The 19,294-nt window shown below is 42.1% G+C and overlaps 1 protein-coding gene across 13 annotated transcripts in view; it reads right to left on the bottom strand.

Annotated features, from left to right (window-relative positions):
- Positions 1-515: 515 nt before the first annotated feature.
- The window catches only part of ctnnd1 (catenin (cadherin-associated protein), delta 1), a 32,592-nt gene continuing 13,813 nt past the window's right edge, over positions 516-19,294 (bottom strand). For 5 of the 13 annotated variants that reach the window (XM_034687483.1, XM_034687489.1, XM_034687484.1 and 2 more), the window contains 21 exons: positions 16,383-16,457; positions 16,141-16,266; positions 14,800-15,092; positions 14,611-14,701; positions 14,200-14,390; positions 13,825-14,080; positions 12,977-13,048; positions 12,253-12,403; positions 11,894-12,095; positions 8,355-8,472; positions 8,034-8,190; positions 6,642-6,659; positions 6,289-6,354; positions 5,898-6,025; positions 5,034-5,184; positions 4,720-4,915; positions 4,426-4,619; positions 3,802-3,849; positions 3,591-3,673; positions 2,586-2,680; positions 516-2,177 (listed from right to left, as the gene is read on the bottom strand). In XM_034687483.1, coding sequence (XP_034543374.1) covers positions 2,621-2,680; positions 3,591-3,673; positions 3,802-3,849; positions 4,426-4,619; positions 4,720-4,915; positions 5,034-5,184; positions 5,898-6,025; positions 6,289-6,354; positions 6,642-6,659; positions 8,034-8,190; positions 8,355-8,472; positions 11,894-12,095; positions 12,253-12,403; positions 12,977-13,048; positions 13,825-14,080; positions 14,200-14,390; positions 14,611-14,701; positions 14,800-15,092; positions 16,141-16,266; positions 16,383-16,457 — 2,676 coding nt within the window. In that variant the 3' untranslated portion in view covers positions 516-2,177; positions 2,586-2,620. The remainder of the gene's footprint in view (positions 2,178-2,585; positions 2,681-3,590; positions 3,674-3,801; positions 3,850-4,425; positions 4,620-4,719; positions 4,916-5,033; positions 5,185-5,897; positions 6,026-6,288; positions 6,355-6,641; positions 6,660-8,033; positions 8,191-8,354; positions 8,473-11,893; positions 12,096-12,252; positions 12,404-12,976; positions 13,049-13,824; positions 14,081-14,199; positions 14,391-14,610; positions 14,702-14,799; positions 15,093-16,140; positions 16,267-16,382; positions 16,458-19,294) is intronic. The other 8 variants (XM_034687492.1, XM_034687485.1, XM_034687493.1 and 5 more) reach the window with 3 other exon arrangements.

Here is a 19,294-nt window from a genome sequence, read left to right as displayed (position 1 = left end):
GAAATGTACGTACATACGACTAAGTGCCTTTCTACTTGGATCTTCAACTATCTTTACAATGAGCTGCTCCTGGATATTTACTTATTAAATAGTTTCATAAACAACAACAAAAAAAGACCTTTTAGAAATCATTTTCTTTTTTATTAAAAACAGTATTGCTAGTTACATAATTCATTCATAAATGAGAATGTGCAACTTTAAGAGCCAAGGCAAAGAGATTATGGTGTAGTCAATAATCAGATTTTTCCATTTGTGTTCCAGTATCTGATGACTGATGGAGGATTTTGTTTAGCTAACTTGTTTGCATTTAATTAAGACATAAACTGAATGTTTTTAATCAACATAAAAACTGATTGCATATGCGTTCACCCAGAGCACCCAAAACAATTAAACCCAAATCCATATTAAAAAAAGAAATACATAAAACCATTCAAATTAACAAATATTTTCTTGTATATATAGTTTAAATGTGCTTTAATTTTTCCACCGCTTATCTAACAGCAAATTCTGGTCTATGCCTCCTTACACAGATTTTCAAACAAACCCTTGCTCTCTCTGTTTTCTCCTCTTTTAGTCAGTCCATTCTTAAAGGCAACATGTTTCTATGAGAAAATGAGGCATCCTCTGTCGTGTTTTAATTAGCATGAAAAAGGTTTTAAAAATGAGAAAAAGGAAAAACACATTATACCCCCCTAGTGCTTTTTTAATCATCCACTCATTAAGTATCTACATCTCACTCTGCACTAAGAATATGCGTTCTCCTACAAAACAAGCACTGTACTTGTGTGGGCAAAAATTGACAATACTGTGTCTTCTCCCATTTACTTTTCTGTTTGTTTTAAGCCAGGTAGGCCATGGGGTTGTGGAGCAGTAATTTATACAGAACTCAATAGTTTTATATCTTATAAAAAACAATCCAAATGACAAGAATCAACTCTTACATACTTACAAGTTCACATGTTCCATAACCTGACAGAATAGAAAACTGCTGAGTTCTATAAACAGTTATCCCAACAAGAGCAACCTACTAGGAAAAAAAGACATCCTACTGGTTACCCTTGTCATGTTGGACCCACTCCAATGAGGCACTCCAGTTTGCTCAAGCAGATACTTTCAGAGACACTCTCGTTTGTACACATTCATAAGATCACAGAGCAGAGTCAAGGGGCTTACGTTTGACAGAAACAGACTACACTGTCTATTTCAACAAGATGTACAATCATTTATTGTCCCTGTATTTCTGTCTGTAGGAATACCCATACCATTATCTCAACTCTTATATCCATAGATCACAATCATATACAGAAAATGCAGCATCCCCATGCATCTTGGCAAAGGACTGTCACCAACACAGACTGAGCACAAAACAAAGCAGATGATGGTAGCTGTTGTAAAAAGTCTGAGTGTATGAAGTTCTTGCATTCAGTATTGGCAGTTGCAGCAGTAGCAGTGTCATTTGGCACATGTGCATTACTGTGGTACAAAGCAAAGCAAGAAGAACAACCACTACCAAAACAGAAGCAGAAGCTCTACACATATCTGATTAGATCATTTAACATTGGTTCTCGTTGGTACAATTTTTTTTTGTAGTATATAACAATCAAAGAGAGAGAAAGAAAATTACACATTCCCTCGATTTCTCCCAAAGTGTCAATCCAGTTATGTAAAATTTCACCAAAAAGTGTCCTGTTCTGATCCCAACAGGTCTTTCTAATTCGCTTCATCAGTCTATGCTCAGATCTCCAAGATATAGAAAAGTCCTCGGATGAGTCCACAGTCTCTGCTTTTTGTCGAAGAAAGGAGTAGTGTTCAGAAGAGTCGTAGTGTTGCTACATGGAGTCGTAGTGGTGTAGCTGTGGTATCTGGTTGAGTGGTTAGTGTTTCGGAGTTCAGGGACTCGCAGATCACAAAGTGGTCATAGTGTCTTGTCTGGTTTGTCCACGGGAGGAGAGGATCCGCCTCAGTTTTTCCATGGGGTTTCATTAGTTTGTCAGCTGCAATGAAGGAATGTCACAAAGAGAGACAAAAAGAGAGAAGCTGCAAAAGGGTAAAGAGGGACAGAGGGGGTGAGTGTCAGGGATAGTCCCATCTGTAGTGTAGTGGTCCCTCATTGTCAGTTCAGCAGGGGCAGTAGGTGGGAGGAGGCTGTCGTCTTGTGATGCACACGATCAGTTTTTCTGCAAGAGAAGAAGAAGTGTGGGAATTGATCATGCAGACCAGCTGATGTGAGACGCTCATGCCTGGGTGGGAATAATCGCACATTTAAAAAGTCTGATTCACAGCAGAGGCTTGAACAAAATCAAATCGAAAATACAATTCAAAACAGTGGCTGCTGGCAACAGTCCCCACACATTAGACACAAAGTTCACAAACTGTGCAGAGACAGAAAACAATCACATTTACGAAGAGCAAAAATAAGTGACACTTTTCACCAGCAGGGGGAGCAAAAAACAATTCAAATTCATCACAATGGATGCTCACTGACAGCACTGGGACTCAAGGACACACAAAGTAACACTTCTCTATACACAAGTCAGATAGAAGGCCATGCGGTGAGTGGAAAGCAGCCGGTGGGACACACATACCATGCGCTGACATGCAGTGTGACAGTGGGTGTAGCCTAACCATCGTAAGAATCCATTAGAGGCAAAGAGGCCTGCCTCTCCCCATACATCCCTCCCTGAGAGAGAGAAAGAGTGAGAGACATAGAGAGAGTGGAGTTCATAGAAGAAGAGACAGCAATAGAGGAAAGTAAGGGAGAGATAGAGAGGAAAGTAGGTATTTAGAGACATGAGGAAGCGTTAATAAAGAAACAAGAGGGTTAAAAATCCAAAGAGAAGGTGAGAGGACACAAGCCATTGGAAAGAAGGAAAAAAGGAAGAGCGAGAGAGAAAAGTTTAGTCAAATAAATACTTAGATGAGAGGAGAGAAGGTGTTACAGAGGTTAGTTTAATGTTAGGTCATGTTTCAGGGGAAAAAAAGAACACCTGTGAGAAATTCTGTGCAAGACACATCAACTGTAGTGCACCAAGACATGCACCAACATGCTGTCTGTGGGCGTGTGTGAAACCATGTCCGTTCACACGGTAACATTTTTCGGAGGAAGTGAGGATGTCAGTCTATGTTTCATCCTGAAACGGGAACCTGAAAAGGTCTGTGGGTGTTGCTTATGATCAAGCAGTTTGATTTTGTCCTAAGATTTCCATCTTTTCCAGACAGGCGATGATGGCAAAGTGTCATCTTGTATGAGAAATAAAAGACAGCTGGGATGGGAGGAGTTACTTATTTCATGTAGGTTTATAATAAATATTGAAATGATGATTTCAACACCACAACAACAAGTAAGTCTGCAGTTTTTAGTTTGTAATCTAGACATCAACCATTACTCAACAATATCATTCTGTTTCAATCCCGGCTGATGTCTTCTAAATAATGAAGTCTTCATTTGTCTGCATTTGAAGTTATACTCAGGGATGCAGGGAGTTTGTAACAGGGTATTTTTTAAACATTGAGATGTTTAGTATTGCTCATTGAGTTCAGTCATGCCGGATAATGTGTATAGGAAAAGATGAGGTGTGCATGTGGTTTACCTGTACTGGATCTTTGTCAGCAGGTTCTAAAGTGTTATCCAGAGTGTTCCTTCTCCCTCTCTGGTCCAGTGTGGAGTAGGCATCTGAGAGGGAGGAACCAGCGTTAACTCAGGTACTCAAGGTGTACATTACGCAACAATCTTACAACAACAACAAAAAAATCAAGAATCAAAAATCAAGTTGTGCGTGATTTTTCTGTCGTCACACTTACCTGGTCCCATGTCATTCATTGGAATCATTTCACGCCCCCCCTTTCCTCCTGTGGATTAACAGCACAAAAACAATGAGCATCAACGTGTACAGGCAAATATTTCTGTTCCCTCACAGAGGCAGTGTTTGGCCGTGCAATCTTCTGCTAAAGATAGAACTGTGTGTAGGTGTTTGAGTATTTTGTAAGCGTTTCAAGTGTGAGACATGAGCCAGCTCGTTTCTGTGACTATATATTTTAGGTTTCTTTGCTCTGTAACAGATGTACTTTTGAAACTTCAACATCAGCGTAAGGTTTTAAAACGAAAGCACAATATAAACATGGAATTAACTGCAGCCCTGATTTTATACTACAAGTCCACAAACAGCCAACAACTTATCATAACACACAAAGAATGTGTGGGAAGTGCTGATTCTACGAAACACTGCCACAGTTATGTCTGTAAGCTCTGTGGAGCTTAAGTCAAACACACCACTTGTGTTGCTGAAAACACTCAAATTAGAGCTTCTGTAAGTCCAACATGAGAAGTTGTTGCAAGGCACACTCCATATTTCATACAGGAAAACTATTTGGCACCAACTTTCATTACACATTTGACCTTCATTAGATCATGTTAAGTGTTATGACCTTTGTCTATGAGTGGCAGAGTGCTGTCCTCGTATCCTCCGTTGGCCCTGGTGTTGTTGCTCGGAGGGTTGAGGTTGACCATGAAGTCCGTCTTCTTCCAGCCATCTTTTTCCAAAGTGCGCCGCAGCTCCTTGTAGCCCCACACTGTTTGGAGTACCAAGCCGGCCCCACGCACCTCCCGCTCAGATCGATTTCTGATGACACCAAGACAGAGAGAGAGAATTAAGAGTTTGAAAGAAAGGTATAAAGTGTCAGCAGTCTTCAGAATTAAAGAGAGAAAACTTAAACCCTCACCCATCCTTGTTAATGAGCACCAGTCTCTCGATTCCCTGTGAGGCCCTGAGGGTCTTGGCTGCCTCCAGGCTTGAGCCCAGCACCTCATGGAGCGTGCTCAATACCGACACTACTGTCTCTTCTGACAGCGCTCGCACGGGCTGACTCTGACCTCCACCGGGAAGGTTGGCCACCAGGTGAGGCACCGCATGTTTACCTGACAGGAGAAAGGCATTGAGAGAAGTGCTGAACATGAAGACAGAATGGTGAATGGAATGTCGGTAATGCTGGAGCACAGATTGAGCAGCCCTGTTGCAAACCCCTCCGAGTCTCACCTAGTAGATCTCTGTTGCGTGCATCAATGGCCAGGTTACGAAGGGCGCCTGACATAGCGCGGACTACGCGGTCGTTGCCGTGAGCCAGCAGCTCTGTCATCATTGGTAAACCCTTCTCCTGTCGCAGCAAGGCACGGATGTACCGCCCATACTAAAAAAAGACAACAGTTCGATCCATTAATGAGGGGGTCTTGCTACTGTGCATCCGACAACGCATGATTAAAGTGGCACATTTAAAATCTTGTCAAAATGACTATAGACTCATTCTCAGAGTCTATAGGGCCTCCTTTTCTCAAGTTTCGCTCTGCTTACACAGGCAGTGTAAAAGCCCAGCCTGAAAACATACACTGTGTAATGCTAATCATGACATCTGCAAAGAGTGCGAATCAGCTGTTAGATGAAAATCTATCAATCAATCAATCAATCAATCAATCCAACAATCAATAAATCTTTATTTGTATCACGCCAAATCACAAGCAAATCATAAGACTCAGTCTTATCCTGTCTTAATCCACCATGAGCATTGCACCTCGCAGTATTTAGTTAGTTACAGCGGCAAGGAAAAACTTCCTTTTAACAGGCAGAAACCTCGAGCAGAACTAGACTGATGTTAGACAGCCGTCTGCCTCGAGCGAGTTGGGGTTGGAAAGAGGGATAGAGGAGAATAAGAGGGAGAGAGAGCGATGAAAGGGATGAGACGAAAATCGAATTATCTTTTTTTTATTCCATTCTATTCATTCTATCAAATGTAAAATGCAATATTTTATCATCTGACCCGTAGTATTTAAAATAATATAATTACTTTTGATAACCTAAGTTGATGCAGCGATATCTAAGACTTAATTAATGACTAGCAGGTCTTACAGTCCAACGTCCAGCACACAGGTTCTGAACAGCTCCAGCTGAGGCTTCCAGCACAGTGGGGTTCTTGGACTCCTTTAGCAGAGAGGTGTAGATGCGGACAACTTCTGGTTGGAACAAAAGCTCATAGCCTACAGGAGAGAGGGAGAGATATGACATGATTAATGGGAAATGGAAAAGGGGAGGGGGGACAAAAGGAGGTTACAAATTATTTTAGGAGGACAAAAAAAAGGTCATTAAGAGATGCACATTTTCTCGGAGTCACCCCATCATTCTATTCTTATTTTAAACAGTATCACCTGAGCCTTTGAATCAGAATCAGAATCAGAATCAGCTTTATTCGCCAAGTATGCTTGAACACACAAGGAATTTGACTTTAGTAAACTTTGGTTACCTTTAGCAGGTGTGGTCCTCTTTGGAATGTCTATTATATCTGCAGCTGCATCCTCATCTTTCTTCCCTGAAATCAAACATGAAGAAAAAGCCTTAGCAGCAGAATCTAAATATAACTTAATGCTATTTCAGAGAATTAGTTCTAATGTTAGTGCATTTGTTCTAGCTTTGTTAGACATATTCTATGACCAAAGTCTGAGGTGCACATCGGTTATTCCCTATTTTAAAGTTGACAAGAAGGCGTGCATGTTAGTACACAGACAGTCACATGGACATCTTTGCTTTGCTAATCTATGACTATTAAAACAACGACAGGCAGCAGAAGCATAGTCATACCAGAGTTTCAGAGCTTACCTTTGGAAAACCACTCATCTGTAGCCCAGCGAGGAGAGAAGGAAGGAATGGGCAAGAAGGGAAAACAAGAGCAAGGGGGAAGAGAGAGTATGTACAGTGAGTAAAAAGGAAAGCAGCCAGGTTTGAGCCACCCAGTTAACACCTGCCTTTATCCCAACAGCACTGCCACCACGTAGGAATCAGCAATGTGACATGCCAAGTATAAAAGGCTTCATAAAGATAATGAAAGCACAGAGCAGCTCATATAACCGTTATACACACACACTGTCATTTATCTGAGCGTTACTTTAATATTCACCTCTGAACAGCCCACAACATTATGAATCCACAGGAAAGTGTTAACCTGAGCAGTGAGCAGCGTTTGATAAGTACTGAGAAAAACTCCCCCAATGTGTGTCACATTCTAGTCTTGAGTCCTCTGTTTCAAACATTATCTGAAGTGCAGTCAGTTTCAAATTTGATCTGGTATCATTCTATTATTCATAACCAGAGCAGTTTTCTGAGGGCGCAGAACGTGTTCAAAGTAGAAATCATACATAGAGTTTTAATTTTAGATAACATTATGACATAGCTGTGCTTTAATGTGATCATCATTAATGGAGTCAAGTTGTTTCTTGAAACATTGCATTGTTTCTCACTTTTTAAATTAAAGCTGCAGTTGGTAGTATTTGGGTAATAAAGCTGTACTTATGTTGTGCCGTGTTTGGCAAAAAAGTCATAACACCCATCAACAGCCATCAATAAATGAGGTAATTTGAGATTATGTTGAGATCTCTGTGTTTTCCTGTGCTTCTAAGTCCAGCAATCTACAAATTCCAATCGCTCCCGTCAGCTCTGTCAAATAAGAGCCATGCTCCTGATTGGTCCTCCCACATCGTCCTGATTGAGCGAGCAATACGATCTGGGTGGAGAGGGGTGTAGTGAGAGGGTGGAGAAGGGTGTAGTGCGAGGGAAATCTGATGTGGAGGGGTAGTGGTGACATTCGAAATCTCTCCCTGAACTGATGTTTATTCCAGGACTACCAACCACAGCTTTGAGAGTAAAAAGAAGATATAGAAAAAACTAGCAGTGAGGTAAACAAATGTCTGATTTGTTCAAATAAAGCTAAATATATTTATAGCACAGACAAAACTACTGAACAATGAAGAGGGGTTCTTTAGATGAGACACACAGATCAATACTCTCAGTGAAACACGGAGCTGTAGGAGGGAGGATGGGCAAATTGTTCACATTCCTGTGCAAGCGAGTGGTTTTGTTTGTGCAAGTGTGTGTCTGTGTATCAGTCTAGTGAGACACTGCTGTCAACAGTGACATCATAACCAATGATCCTCCTACTGACTGATCAGATACAGCACGTCTCTCTTTCTCTCTCTCTCTCTCTACGACACAGACCTTTGCCTTTGCGAGAGCTGAAGCAGCCACCCTTCTGGCTGGAAGGGGCAGGGCCCTGGTTGAGGGGTGCAGCCTCCTGGTAGCGCTCGCAGCCTGGGATTTCTCTATGCACCTGATAGGACAAGTTCCTCAGCAGACACACGCTGTTCTCTATCAACTGAGGATGAGGTAGAGGAACAGCAGGGGGGGTGGAGAGAGGAGATGCAAGGGGATACAAGTTAGAATGAAAGAATGCGAACTGATGCGCCAAATTTACTTGAAGTATTCAAACATTTTAGCATTGCGCTGCTCTTGTGTTCTGTCTGTCAAAGGTCCACGTACCTTGTTGTCGACATCTTTACAGTCGATCTGGGATTGGACAATGTACATGAGGGAATCAACCAATCCTGTGCACTCCCTTAGCTTCCTCCTTGCTTCGCTCCTCTCTGAACTCACATTTCTTTCACAAAGTGGAGAAGAAGAGAAAAAAGAATGCACAACAAAACAGAGGATTAGCACCATGAATAGGTATAAGAATAAACGTGTGAGTTCAGCAGTTGAAGGAGAACGAAGAAAGAAAAGAGTCAATTTAAGGGAGTAGAGAAAAGGATTCCAGCGCACAAAGCTTAAACACCCCCATGAGTTGTTTGAATGAAACTTCTGTTAAAACTTCTGGATTACAAAGAGAGTACAGTTCGATGAGATCAAGTTACTGCTCTGGACCAATTCTTTCAACCGCTCTCTGACTCAGTCCTACTTAGAGATCCAACAGGACTTGATGGATGGAAACAAGTGGAAACTGAGACCCACTTAGTTCTTCGCCCATTGATGTAGAAAGCTTTTAAAGACAAAAAACAAGAGGGAGAAAACTCTGTGGAATGATATTCAGCCTTTTGTGCTGGCCTGTTTTTCCCAGTGACAGGACACGCCCTCTGACACAATAGCAGGACATTCCCTCTCTCAGCAGGGGGCACTGATCTCCCCTCACAACACGGTTCAGGGACTTTATTTATTCTCTGCAGCAGCTAAACTCTCGGAATGTAAAATGCTAACTACATCAGATTGAGGCTGCAGAACAGGACGAAGATCTCACAACAGATAAGCTTTAAGTTAAGCTCATTGTATTCGTGAGATTCTTGAGTCAGGTGTGGTCAACGGGTGCAAATCCTCTCAGGGGAAGAAAGTGAAATAAAAGCTGAACTTCTACACAGAACATGAACACTTCAGATCAGATGTGGAAGATGGATTAATCAGTTTCAGTCCTCAAAAAATCAACAAGGGTGTGTAATATTTGAAACACCTGATGTGTCACAGAGCCTGTTGACTTTCATACAGAGCTGCTTAGGATTCTTTAAGGAGAAAATACAGAAACTTTCTGATACACCCTCTGTCACATCTGTGTAAGAGAATCAAAGTCGCATGCAGGGCAAGAAGAGTGTCTGTCAACACTTTCACCTGGTTCAGAAAATCTTTTTTTTCTTTTTCTTGCATCATTCCCACAAGTGAACACATACTTCATGCATGCAACCCAGGTGTACACAAAAAATACAGACTTCTCAGGGCGCCGTTGGCCTAGCAGTTTAAGTGCGCGCCCCATATACAGAGGTTATAGCCCTCATCGCAGAGGCCGCAGGTTCGATTCCAGCTGCACGTTCTCCCCCGCTCTCTGCTCCCAACATTCCCTGTTTCTCTTCAGCTGTCCTATCCATTAAGGTGAAAATGCCTAAAAAAATTACTTAAAAAATAAAAATTATAATACAGATATCTGCTGTGGACGTTCCACAGTGCTGGACTCCAGCTGCAACAGCTGCAACAGCTGCAACAGCTACCACTACTACTACTACTCGTCTCATCACTATCATAGCTCTCTCGCTCTCTGTCATTCTCCTCTATCCCTCTTTCCAACCCCAATTCGGTCAAGGCAGATTGCTGTCTAACATGAGTCTGGTTCTGCTCGAGATTTCTGCCTGTTAAAAGTAAGTTTTCCCTCGCCTTTGTAACTTGCTAAATACTGCAGGGTGCAATGCAAATGGTGTTTGGTCTCTGTTAATATTTTACATAGAGTACGGTCTAGACCTGCTATGTTTGTAAAAGCGTCTTGAGATAATGTTTGTTGTGATTTGTCGCTATACAAATAAAGATTGATGGATTGGTTGGTTGATTGGTTGATTGATATCTAGTGTCTATCAGTAATACGGCTACTTCTGATTTTTACATTTTTGCACACTCCCCTACTGACGAGGGAAGAGTAGGAGGTAAGGGCACAAGTAGAACAAGTGATAAACAAGTAGTTTATGATAATTTATATTAATAGGAACCACAAAAGCAGCTGGTGGACGTGCAGATCACATGGCCATCTGTTTTTCATGTTCTGTCTTTGGCAAATGTGCATTATATAAATGTATTTCCCACTATATTTATACTATAATGCACAAACTTGCAATGGCACAAGCTGAAGGTGTGACTGTTGAGCAGTGTCTCAGTGTTTACAATAACGCAGTACAGAAAGGATGTAGTGTTACATTGAGATCCAGGCAAAAGCCTCAACTGAAAGTTCATCTGAGACCATATCAGCTTTGAAATCATTTATAGCAGTTCGAAAAATATTGAAAGGGGAAAAAAAAACTGCAACAGTTAATTATATCTACATTAGTTTGACATATGAGTAATAACATCTGTATGTTAAACTGCTAAGAGTGGCCAGTTACTCACAAGTAGCATGTTGTGTAATTCATTGTAAGGATTTTCCTGTGTTGATACCTCTGTTGTGCACAGATGACATTACACAGACCATTTCAGTAAATCCCAAACCTTTCAGTTATTCACACGAATGCCTGCAGACCCGGGAATGAACACTGTAATTAACCATGTGGTCAAGGAGAATGCATAGATAACAGACCGCAGTCTTGAATATACTGTTTACACTGTGTAGGTCAAAGCCCCCAGTGTCCTGTTTGCCCTCTCCCTGTGCACTCTGAAATTCTCTTCTCATCGTCACCTGATCTCCAAAAGTTTACCGTGTGACAGACTGTGGTTTCATTCACCATTATCCAACACTTAAACCGAAAGTCGTATCTCTTACTTACATGTTTAAACTGATTAAAAACAGAGTATCCTATCAATGTAAGTTAGTTTTAGAATAAAGGCGTCTAATGTGCACAAGACAGAAGAGTAACCAGACCAAAGACCATCACACATATCCCTATGCTCCATTGTCTCGTGTCTCTCGTAGGTTCCTCTGAGTCGTCGGATGTGCTGGACTGGAGTGTCAACAGCTACTACTACTACTACTACTACTACTACTACTTCCTTATCATAACTTTAATTGCTCTCTCCCTTAGTCTACTCTTTCCCTCTTTCCAACCACAACTTGAGGCAGATGGCTGTCTAGAACGAGTCTGGTTCTGCTCGAGGTTTCTGCCTGTTAAAGGACGTTTTTCCTTACCGCTGTAACTATCTAAATACTGCTAGGTGCAATGCTCTAGACCTAGACCTGCTATGTTTGTAAAAGCGTGTTGAGATAACGTTTGTTGTGATTTGGCGCTCTACAAATAAAGATTGATTGATTGACATGTTACCCATTATAAGTTATCCGAAGAGTTTAATTCCAATATCATATTTAATATTCTGAATGAGAAATATTATTGTTTGATTGTACTCTCATTATGATCTTTGTTGTATTAAAGGGTTAAATATGAACACAGCCTCTCTACATCTGAATGATGCAGCCCCATGATGCTTTTTCCTACTCCTGCTCTGTCAGTCTGTTAAGCTGGCATTAGTTTCATTTCCTTCCCTAGTCTTCATCAACCCTCCCTCAATCTGTCCGTCTCTTCTACATCATCAGCAACAGTTCAACAGTTCCGTCCTTCCTTCCATACCTCAAGCAGCCTGCTGTGTTGGTGAGGGCCGTCTCCCACTCAAGATGTCTAGGCTTGCAGTTCTCCTCCCCTCCTCCTGCTCCGTTGCTCCCTCGCTCCCAGCCCGAATGAGGCACCATCACTTCATCGGAAAGGGCGTGCAGTGCATGGTCAACAATCTCCATTTTCACAGAGTCATGGGATGACAGGTTCCATAGCGTTCCTGGGAGATGAAAGTAGGTAAAAATGTTACATCTGAACATCAAAGCCATCTTCTGTTTTAGATGATCGTCACTTTTATCTTTTAACCAAAAGTTCAACCAAACACTCAGACCGCAGTCAGAGCACAGATGCTTCCTGTTTGTTTGGCGTGTTCTAACCTGTGATGGTGTCAGTGAGGTCCTGGTCGCGGGTCTTTCTCAGCAGCCTGACAAGAGCTGGCACTCCATCACAGTTCTTTATGGCGATCTTGTTGTCATGATCTTTGCCGAATGAGATGTTCTTCAGTGCTCCACAGGCTGCATAATGAACCTACAACAAAGACACAATAACAGCATATTTAACTATTAGTCCTGGTTTCATGATAGCACTTTTTGCACACACAAAAAAATCAAGTGTGCTGAGTCTCCACTTAAAAAAACTTTGAAGGCTCAGACTCTGTTTGACCCATTTCTCCAGCCACCAAGATTTCAGACCTGTCATTGGCCGTAGAGCATGAAATGTGAAACTGTCTGCCTCGAGGGATGAATGCATGATGTGGTTTGTCTGGTAAATCCCATACAAACATCAGCAAAACGTTGCAACTGCTTGTGCTAAATGAAAAGGAATCACAGAAAACCGCTGAATATTGTGGCATAAGCCGTATTTAGCACAAATGTTGACCTACAGGATTTGAGAAGAAGGCAAGTACGTCATGCTTATTTCTATTTCCCTTTCAGTTGGTATTAGAGGAGAGTCTCAAGTTCACCTCTTCACAGGCAGATGAAGTGTATCAGTATTACATAAGAAATACACTACATCCCTTTAAGCCTGACTTTTACCCTCCCCAGGTCAATCAAAACACACTTTCAAAGTAAAACAATTAACAGACACCATCAAACAGACCTCTTTGTTTGGGTTGTCCAGCATAGAGACCAGCGCAGGGATGCCTTTCAGACGGCGCACATCAGACTTCACCTGAAGAGAAAAAGGACACGTCAGGTTAAGAAAATGAAGAAGATGTTAAAAGAGATATTCTGGCCACATAAGTTATTTAATGATAATCACTGAAAAAGAAAACATTCCTGGGCTGTGCAAACTCATACCAGAAGTCACACCATGTGGGCCAAGTGTGCTTAAGGTATCATCAAACAAAAACACAAATCTGCTTTTCACATGAAGAGTTAGTCGTTCTTCTTTTCTCATAACGTCAAATCAAGAACGGTTGAACGTTGATAATTTGCAATCTTAAGCCAATCATTTTTAGGCACGGATGAGTTCCAGCTGATTCCCTGCCAGATCACTGGTTGTTTGACTTGCAGTTTGAAGAGCTATGTTTGATTCAAGGAAAAAGCCTGTTTGACTTTACTTGATTTTTATTATCACTGAACATAGGCAAGGAACCTGCAGTTGATTTCATCCTATTGGAGCAAGCACATCCTATTTGATCAAATTACCCATACCGCAAGATGATCAAAACAGCATATTCTGGCTGTGAAAACGGGAATTTAAAACTTTTAAACCTATCTGACTCATCCTTATCTCACTCCCCAAGCTGTGGGAAACATAACATCCTCTCTTGTTAGGGTTTGTCTTGGTCACATTCATAGAAAACATGTATGACTAATTACCTTCAGACCTTACAGATGCAGCTTTAACATTTGCACACCTCAACTAATTGCCTTAATTTAAAGTTCAATCAAGTAACAGGTTAGTGACATGAAGTCAAACACTTGGACAGGTGGAGCTCTTACTTTATCATTCTTATAAGTGAGATGCTGTAAGTATGCAGCTGCGTTGCTCTTAACCGGGTCCAGTCTGTAGTTTAGCATGGCGATGACCTCTGGCAGCTCCGGCTGACGCCAGCCCCCAGGGCCGGGACCTTTCCTTAGAGTGCTGTCCAATGACGCCATACTACCTCTTTCACCCTGAGCCAGGGGTGCTCCTCCTCCCCAATAGTACATGTCCCCTGGACCACTCATGTCTCCATCCAAGGTACCTTCGTAACTCCTGGGTAAGAAAGAGAGGAACAGCGTACATGAATGACATACCAGCTTCAGAAAAATCTGAAAACTATTCCCCATGTTCTTCTTTTAAAGTTGGGATCACTACAATAACACACAACCTACCCTGTCCTGCGTGGGGGTCCATGGGGAAACCCTTGATAGTTGCGTGGCACAGTGCTGTAGTGCATTGCGGGTCCCATGCCATAGTCTGGGTCATCATAACCCATGCTGCGCTGATCATCCTCCAGCCCATACGGCTCTGGTACAAATCTTGGGATGGAGGAGAGCTCCATGGCACTTCCCATACGCCCAACCTGCACAGGGGATATGGTCAAAACTAAGTGAAAGCATGCATCAGTGCAGGGAGAAACTTAAGTGTCTAATTACTTTGAAATGCTCCTTTGTTTTTGTAAACAGCATGAAGCAAAAGAAAAAAATCACCAAGATAATCTTTAAGAGTCCGAAGACTACATGAAAGAAATACTAGGAAAAGGGATGTATTATAACAAATGATCCAGAGGTTGTTGAACATACCTGTGGCTGAGCAGCATAGGGATCCAGCTGGTTCCTGCTTTGGGCTCTGTAGTTTTGATCCAGAGTTCTGTAACCATCAGGATGGACCGGTCTTGGTAGGAGAGAAAGACAAGCAACCTGAGTATGCAATTGTTGGCACTAAGTTTATCCAACTGATCTCTCCTGAGATTTATTTCAACAGACTGATACCTGTAGCGATCATCCATGCGAGTTCCCCTGCTGAGGCTTGTGTAGGCCTCAGATGGGGGTCCCGTGCGGTAGTCTTCATAGCCCCCTGGAGGTCCGTATTGGTAGTTGCGTGGCACAGTGTGGGTGGGGTAGTCCATGGGCACACCAGCTGCAGGTGCCTGCCTATAGACCCGGTCCATGGGTGTTGTGTAGCCCCCCATCCCGGTCATTGAACCGCCACCATCCAGGGAAAGTGTGTCCGACACGGAGGGGATGACTGTGCGGGTGGTCGTAGTCTTTATAACTTTCTTTACCTTCAAGAGGAAATTAAGAGTTTACAACTTGAAATGTTGCATTTAACTGGGATAACAAACTCATAGCACTCATATGACTGAGTGGTTTAACAGGGATAGTTGTTTGATCTTGACTGATGTATTCTGTATATTATTGCTTGTCAGTTGTAGACAGTAATAGCTTGTTGGGGTGGGACCATAGACTGTATAAATAATGGACATAGTATCCGTGACGTCACCAATCTGTGTTTGAAGCGCTGTTTTGAAGCCAATTGTCAACAGGAACCATATTGGAAATTCTGAAGTCAACCTAACTTCTGTTGAGATAGTGTGAGGTAAAGAGGCGGGCTTTGAGCCTCCTAGCCAACAGCTGCAGTGTTCCCGCCTGTCAATCAAGTCAGCTGTGCCTCTCATAAAGGAAAACTGGTAATGTTAAAATCTTCAAAATTGCTGCGTTATGTAAAAATTCAACCCCCGTACAGTGTGTGCCGATCGACAAATGAGCTTTCCAGACTATACTCTTTTTTTTGTTCCAGGCCTTAAACATGTTCTGCTGTAAAGATCAGCTGTTTTGAATTTGTGTGTATGTGGTTTCCGGCAGAGCCAGCCTTAAGCGAACTGCAGTTTTTAACACTTCCGCATTGGCTTCAATTCTCACTACCGGAGGTTGCCGCTTGGGTGGGACTGAGTGTAGGATCATGGGGTGGGATTTGGACTGGGAGGATGAGCGGATAGGACTTGAGGGTTTGGAGGGTTTATTGTGTATGTCATACAAATTGAAACTGTTTCAGGACTCCTCTTTGTAGTCTTGTAATTCCATACTTAAATGCGAAATGCAAGGGGTCTACCAATGACAAAAAATGTGAACACTGGGCGTGAATGTAGGATAAGAAATTAATTTCAAAATAAAAGCATGTGAGTGTTTGTGACCAGAATGGACATCTTTCAAATAATCTTTATTGCCACCAGGTAGGAACTTCTGTATAACAAAACAATTATTTTTTTCCATGATCATGTAAGTGCAAACAGCACACTTTAACAAGTAGAATTCTACTGTCATTCCACTCACTGTGGTTTCTGTACGTTTTGTGGTTCCATCATCACTGGTCTCCACAGAGACAACAGGAGGCAACTCCTGTGGGTCCTCCTCCACCGTGTATGTCTCCTGCACCATCTGACCAGGCTCCATCCTGAACTACAAGCACAAGAGGTGTACAAACACGTTTCAGAGTAGCACTCAAATGTAGTTTCACTTCATAATAATGTCCAGACTCAAACATTGAATGCTGAGGGGCTCTGAAACATGCTTACGTGATGTGTCCCGTTGATGTAGCCCTCGTTCAGAGTCAGCCTCTCTATGTCTGCATCACAAGGAAGGCGGCCGTTCTGCAGTGAGGAAGAAACACACATGAGGTGATGTAACACACACACTTACACTGACTACGTGGGATAAAACTATAAGCATGCATTTAAGGATATATCCAAACCTTGCCCAAAGAGCACCAGACTCAAGCCACCCTGATCAATAGTAAATAATTAATGGCAATGAGCCAAAAAAAGTGAAAGGAGCAAACATCATCATCATAATCTGACACAACTGTGAAACTAGAGCTGTTCAAGTTACATTGCAGCTGAAAAAAAGAACACTTACTTCTTGTATACATTGTTTTACACTTACTACAGCCACAACAGACAAAAGGTGTTTTCTAAAAATCAAGTCAGGGTAAGTGAGTCTTGAACATCATGAACATCAGCACAAACACAAAGAGGCTTTCATGCACTTTCATCACATTAATCCAACAAATGTATGAATGACTTTGATAATGGAGGTAATGGATTAAGCAATTAGTCAGTGATGAATTGCCAAATGAGAGAAACAAACACAAAGTCAACAAAACCAGCAGTGCTTGCCCAGGAGTTGTGATGGGTGTGGTGCAATTTCCATTCCAGCCACAGGGGGAGCTTTACACAACTCTACTGAAGCCCTGCAGTTTCATCTCCATTGCTACGGAGGTGAAAGGGAACTGCCAGGAGGGGAAAATGCTCAACATTGAATCAGAGCTAGTGTTGGAAAGGCAGATATGTTGTTCTTTTGAATCTTGAAAACAGAAACATCTTGCTGAAAAATCTGGAGATGACACCAGAGTGAGAAGCAGTGACTAGCTATTAAAAGTGCCAGTCTGCCCGGAGCAAATAAGCAACATATAGACTCTGCAAAAGAACGGACTCTTTGGTTCAGTTAAGGACTCAGCTAGAGAGAATAGTGTAAAGTGCCTGGGAGATGCGAGCGTGTGGGAACCTGTCAGGAAGAAGTGAGGTCGTGTTGTGCTGCCTGGGAGAGTGGCAGAGGCATGCTGAAGCCTTTGGGCTATGTAAACACACAGAACAGATAAGAGGCAGTACAGGCTACACTTCTGTCCTGCGCTCACTGTAACACACACTCCACCTACATTTCTGCTTGGTATCGGTCACTGGTATTACCTGGGACTTGGACGTGTCCTGGTAAGTGCTGCCTACATGCAAGAGCGGGAAATAAGAGAGGGAAAGTAATCACGCAGAACATCTTAGTTGTTTATGAGTGTGCGTTTCAAAGGTTGCCTGAGGGCCCGATGTGTATGAGTCAGTGTGTGTGTGTGTGCACACATGTGTGCTGGTATTATCCTTGCAAGCCCATTATTGAGTGTCTGTGCGGAAGCGAAAGAATGACTGAATGTGGGTGTGACTGCCAGCAAGCCTGTCTGTGAGGTAGATTCAGACCATGAAGTCCCTCTTCAGTCTCTGAACCTGGTTACTGATTCACGCGTGATAGAGAGGACGCATAAGCAAACTTGAGCTGTGATCGGAGTCTGCATCAAGGATGTTGTCCAAGAATTTGCAGCAGATAAAAACAAGTCTGGCGGGACAGTGCTTCTTGATATTTGAAATCTTTGATCAGTCGAAAAATCATCATCTGAGGAGTGTCTCTTCTTTACACCAGAGATAAACACAGTAAGAGATTAAAGAGCTGGCTGGTCTTCTGTAGCTTCAATGTTCAACTTGTGACGATGTTCCACAAAAAGGTACATATTATCAGAAACAAAACGTCAAGCACGACATCACTGCATGCAAACTCCTGTGGGCAAGTCAGGACAAATGATGATGGCTTACAGTGGGTTAATAAGCTTCATTAGTGGAGGGAAATGAAGATGGAGATGGGGGGATTTTTGTTTGACTGTTACTGAATCAATGAAGGATGAACAAAAATGCATGGTGGAAAGCTGTGGGCTGCAACAGAGAGTTGAATAACTTGTCAGGAAGACTTTACATGAAGGTGCTTCAGTCTGGGCAATGTGGCAAAAGAAACATCTATATGATTCTTTTTTATCAATAATCAATATTAATATATTAAATCGATTTTTAATCTGTTAGAATCCGATTGTAGAGTTTCCTGATTATGGTTATAGTTTTAAACATGGTTCATTAGCATGTGCTCAGGGTGTCTCTCACACATTTCAAAGGCTTTTTATTCTTTCTTGAAAGCAAAGCTCATTCAAATCAGTTAATTAACAACAAGTATCAAATCAGCCAGAGGGAGGGGCTGCAAGACGAGCGGCCACTGGCATAATTAGTTCTGTTTAGTGGTTGGGATTCCTTTCTGATCAATGTTCACAAAGTTTCTACCAGGAGTGACATCATCAGCAGGGGGTCTCCTTCTCGCCAAAACAACTGAGCCGTGGGATTTAGAGCGATAAAATGCAACAAACAGCTGTTTGATGTCAAAGATCAATGTCTCTCAGATGATCTGCAGTTGAACTGATGTCCGGCCAGGTTCTAATTGGTTCCTCTTTGAAGTTCTTGTGACAGCTCCAAGGGGCTGTAAGCCAAGCTGCTTAGCTACCTTTAGCTAACTAGCCGACTAAAGTCCTTCATCCAATTAAGTTATAAACTTTAAAAGGATCAAGATCTTAGAAAAGTGAGAGTGTGACTTAGGTGGGAGATGTCTGGTGTTTGCTGCAGACAAACATGTCGTATCGCATTCATTTCAAAATCTAATAAAAAGTCAATACCATGATCGACTGCATAGATATTTTAATTTTAATATAAAACGAACATCGCTTTAGCAACTTTGTTTGCCTGAGTTGCTTAATTTGAATCAACTTTTTGGTAGCTTTTTTAAGGCTAATTCAAGCACTCCGGAAAAGCCCAACCTCACCTTAACATGGGAGGAATCCACCCACCCCACC

Source organism: Notolabrus celidotus, chromosome 7, assembly GCF_009762535.1.
Source record: "Notolabrus celidotus isolate fNotCel1 chromosome 7, fNotCel1.pri, whole genome shotgun sequence".
Taxonomy (NCBI): domain Eukaryota; kingdom Metazoa; phylum Chordata; class Actinopteri; order Labriformes; family Labridae; genus Notolabrus; species Notolabrus celidotus.
This window is presented reverse-complemented; position numbering and strand designations above follow the sequence as displayed.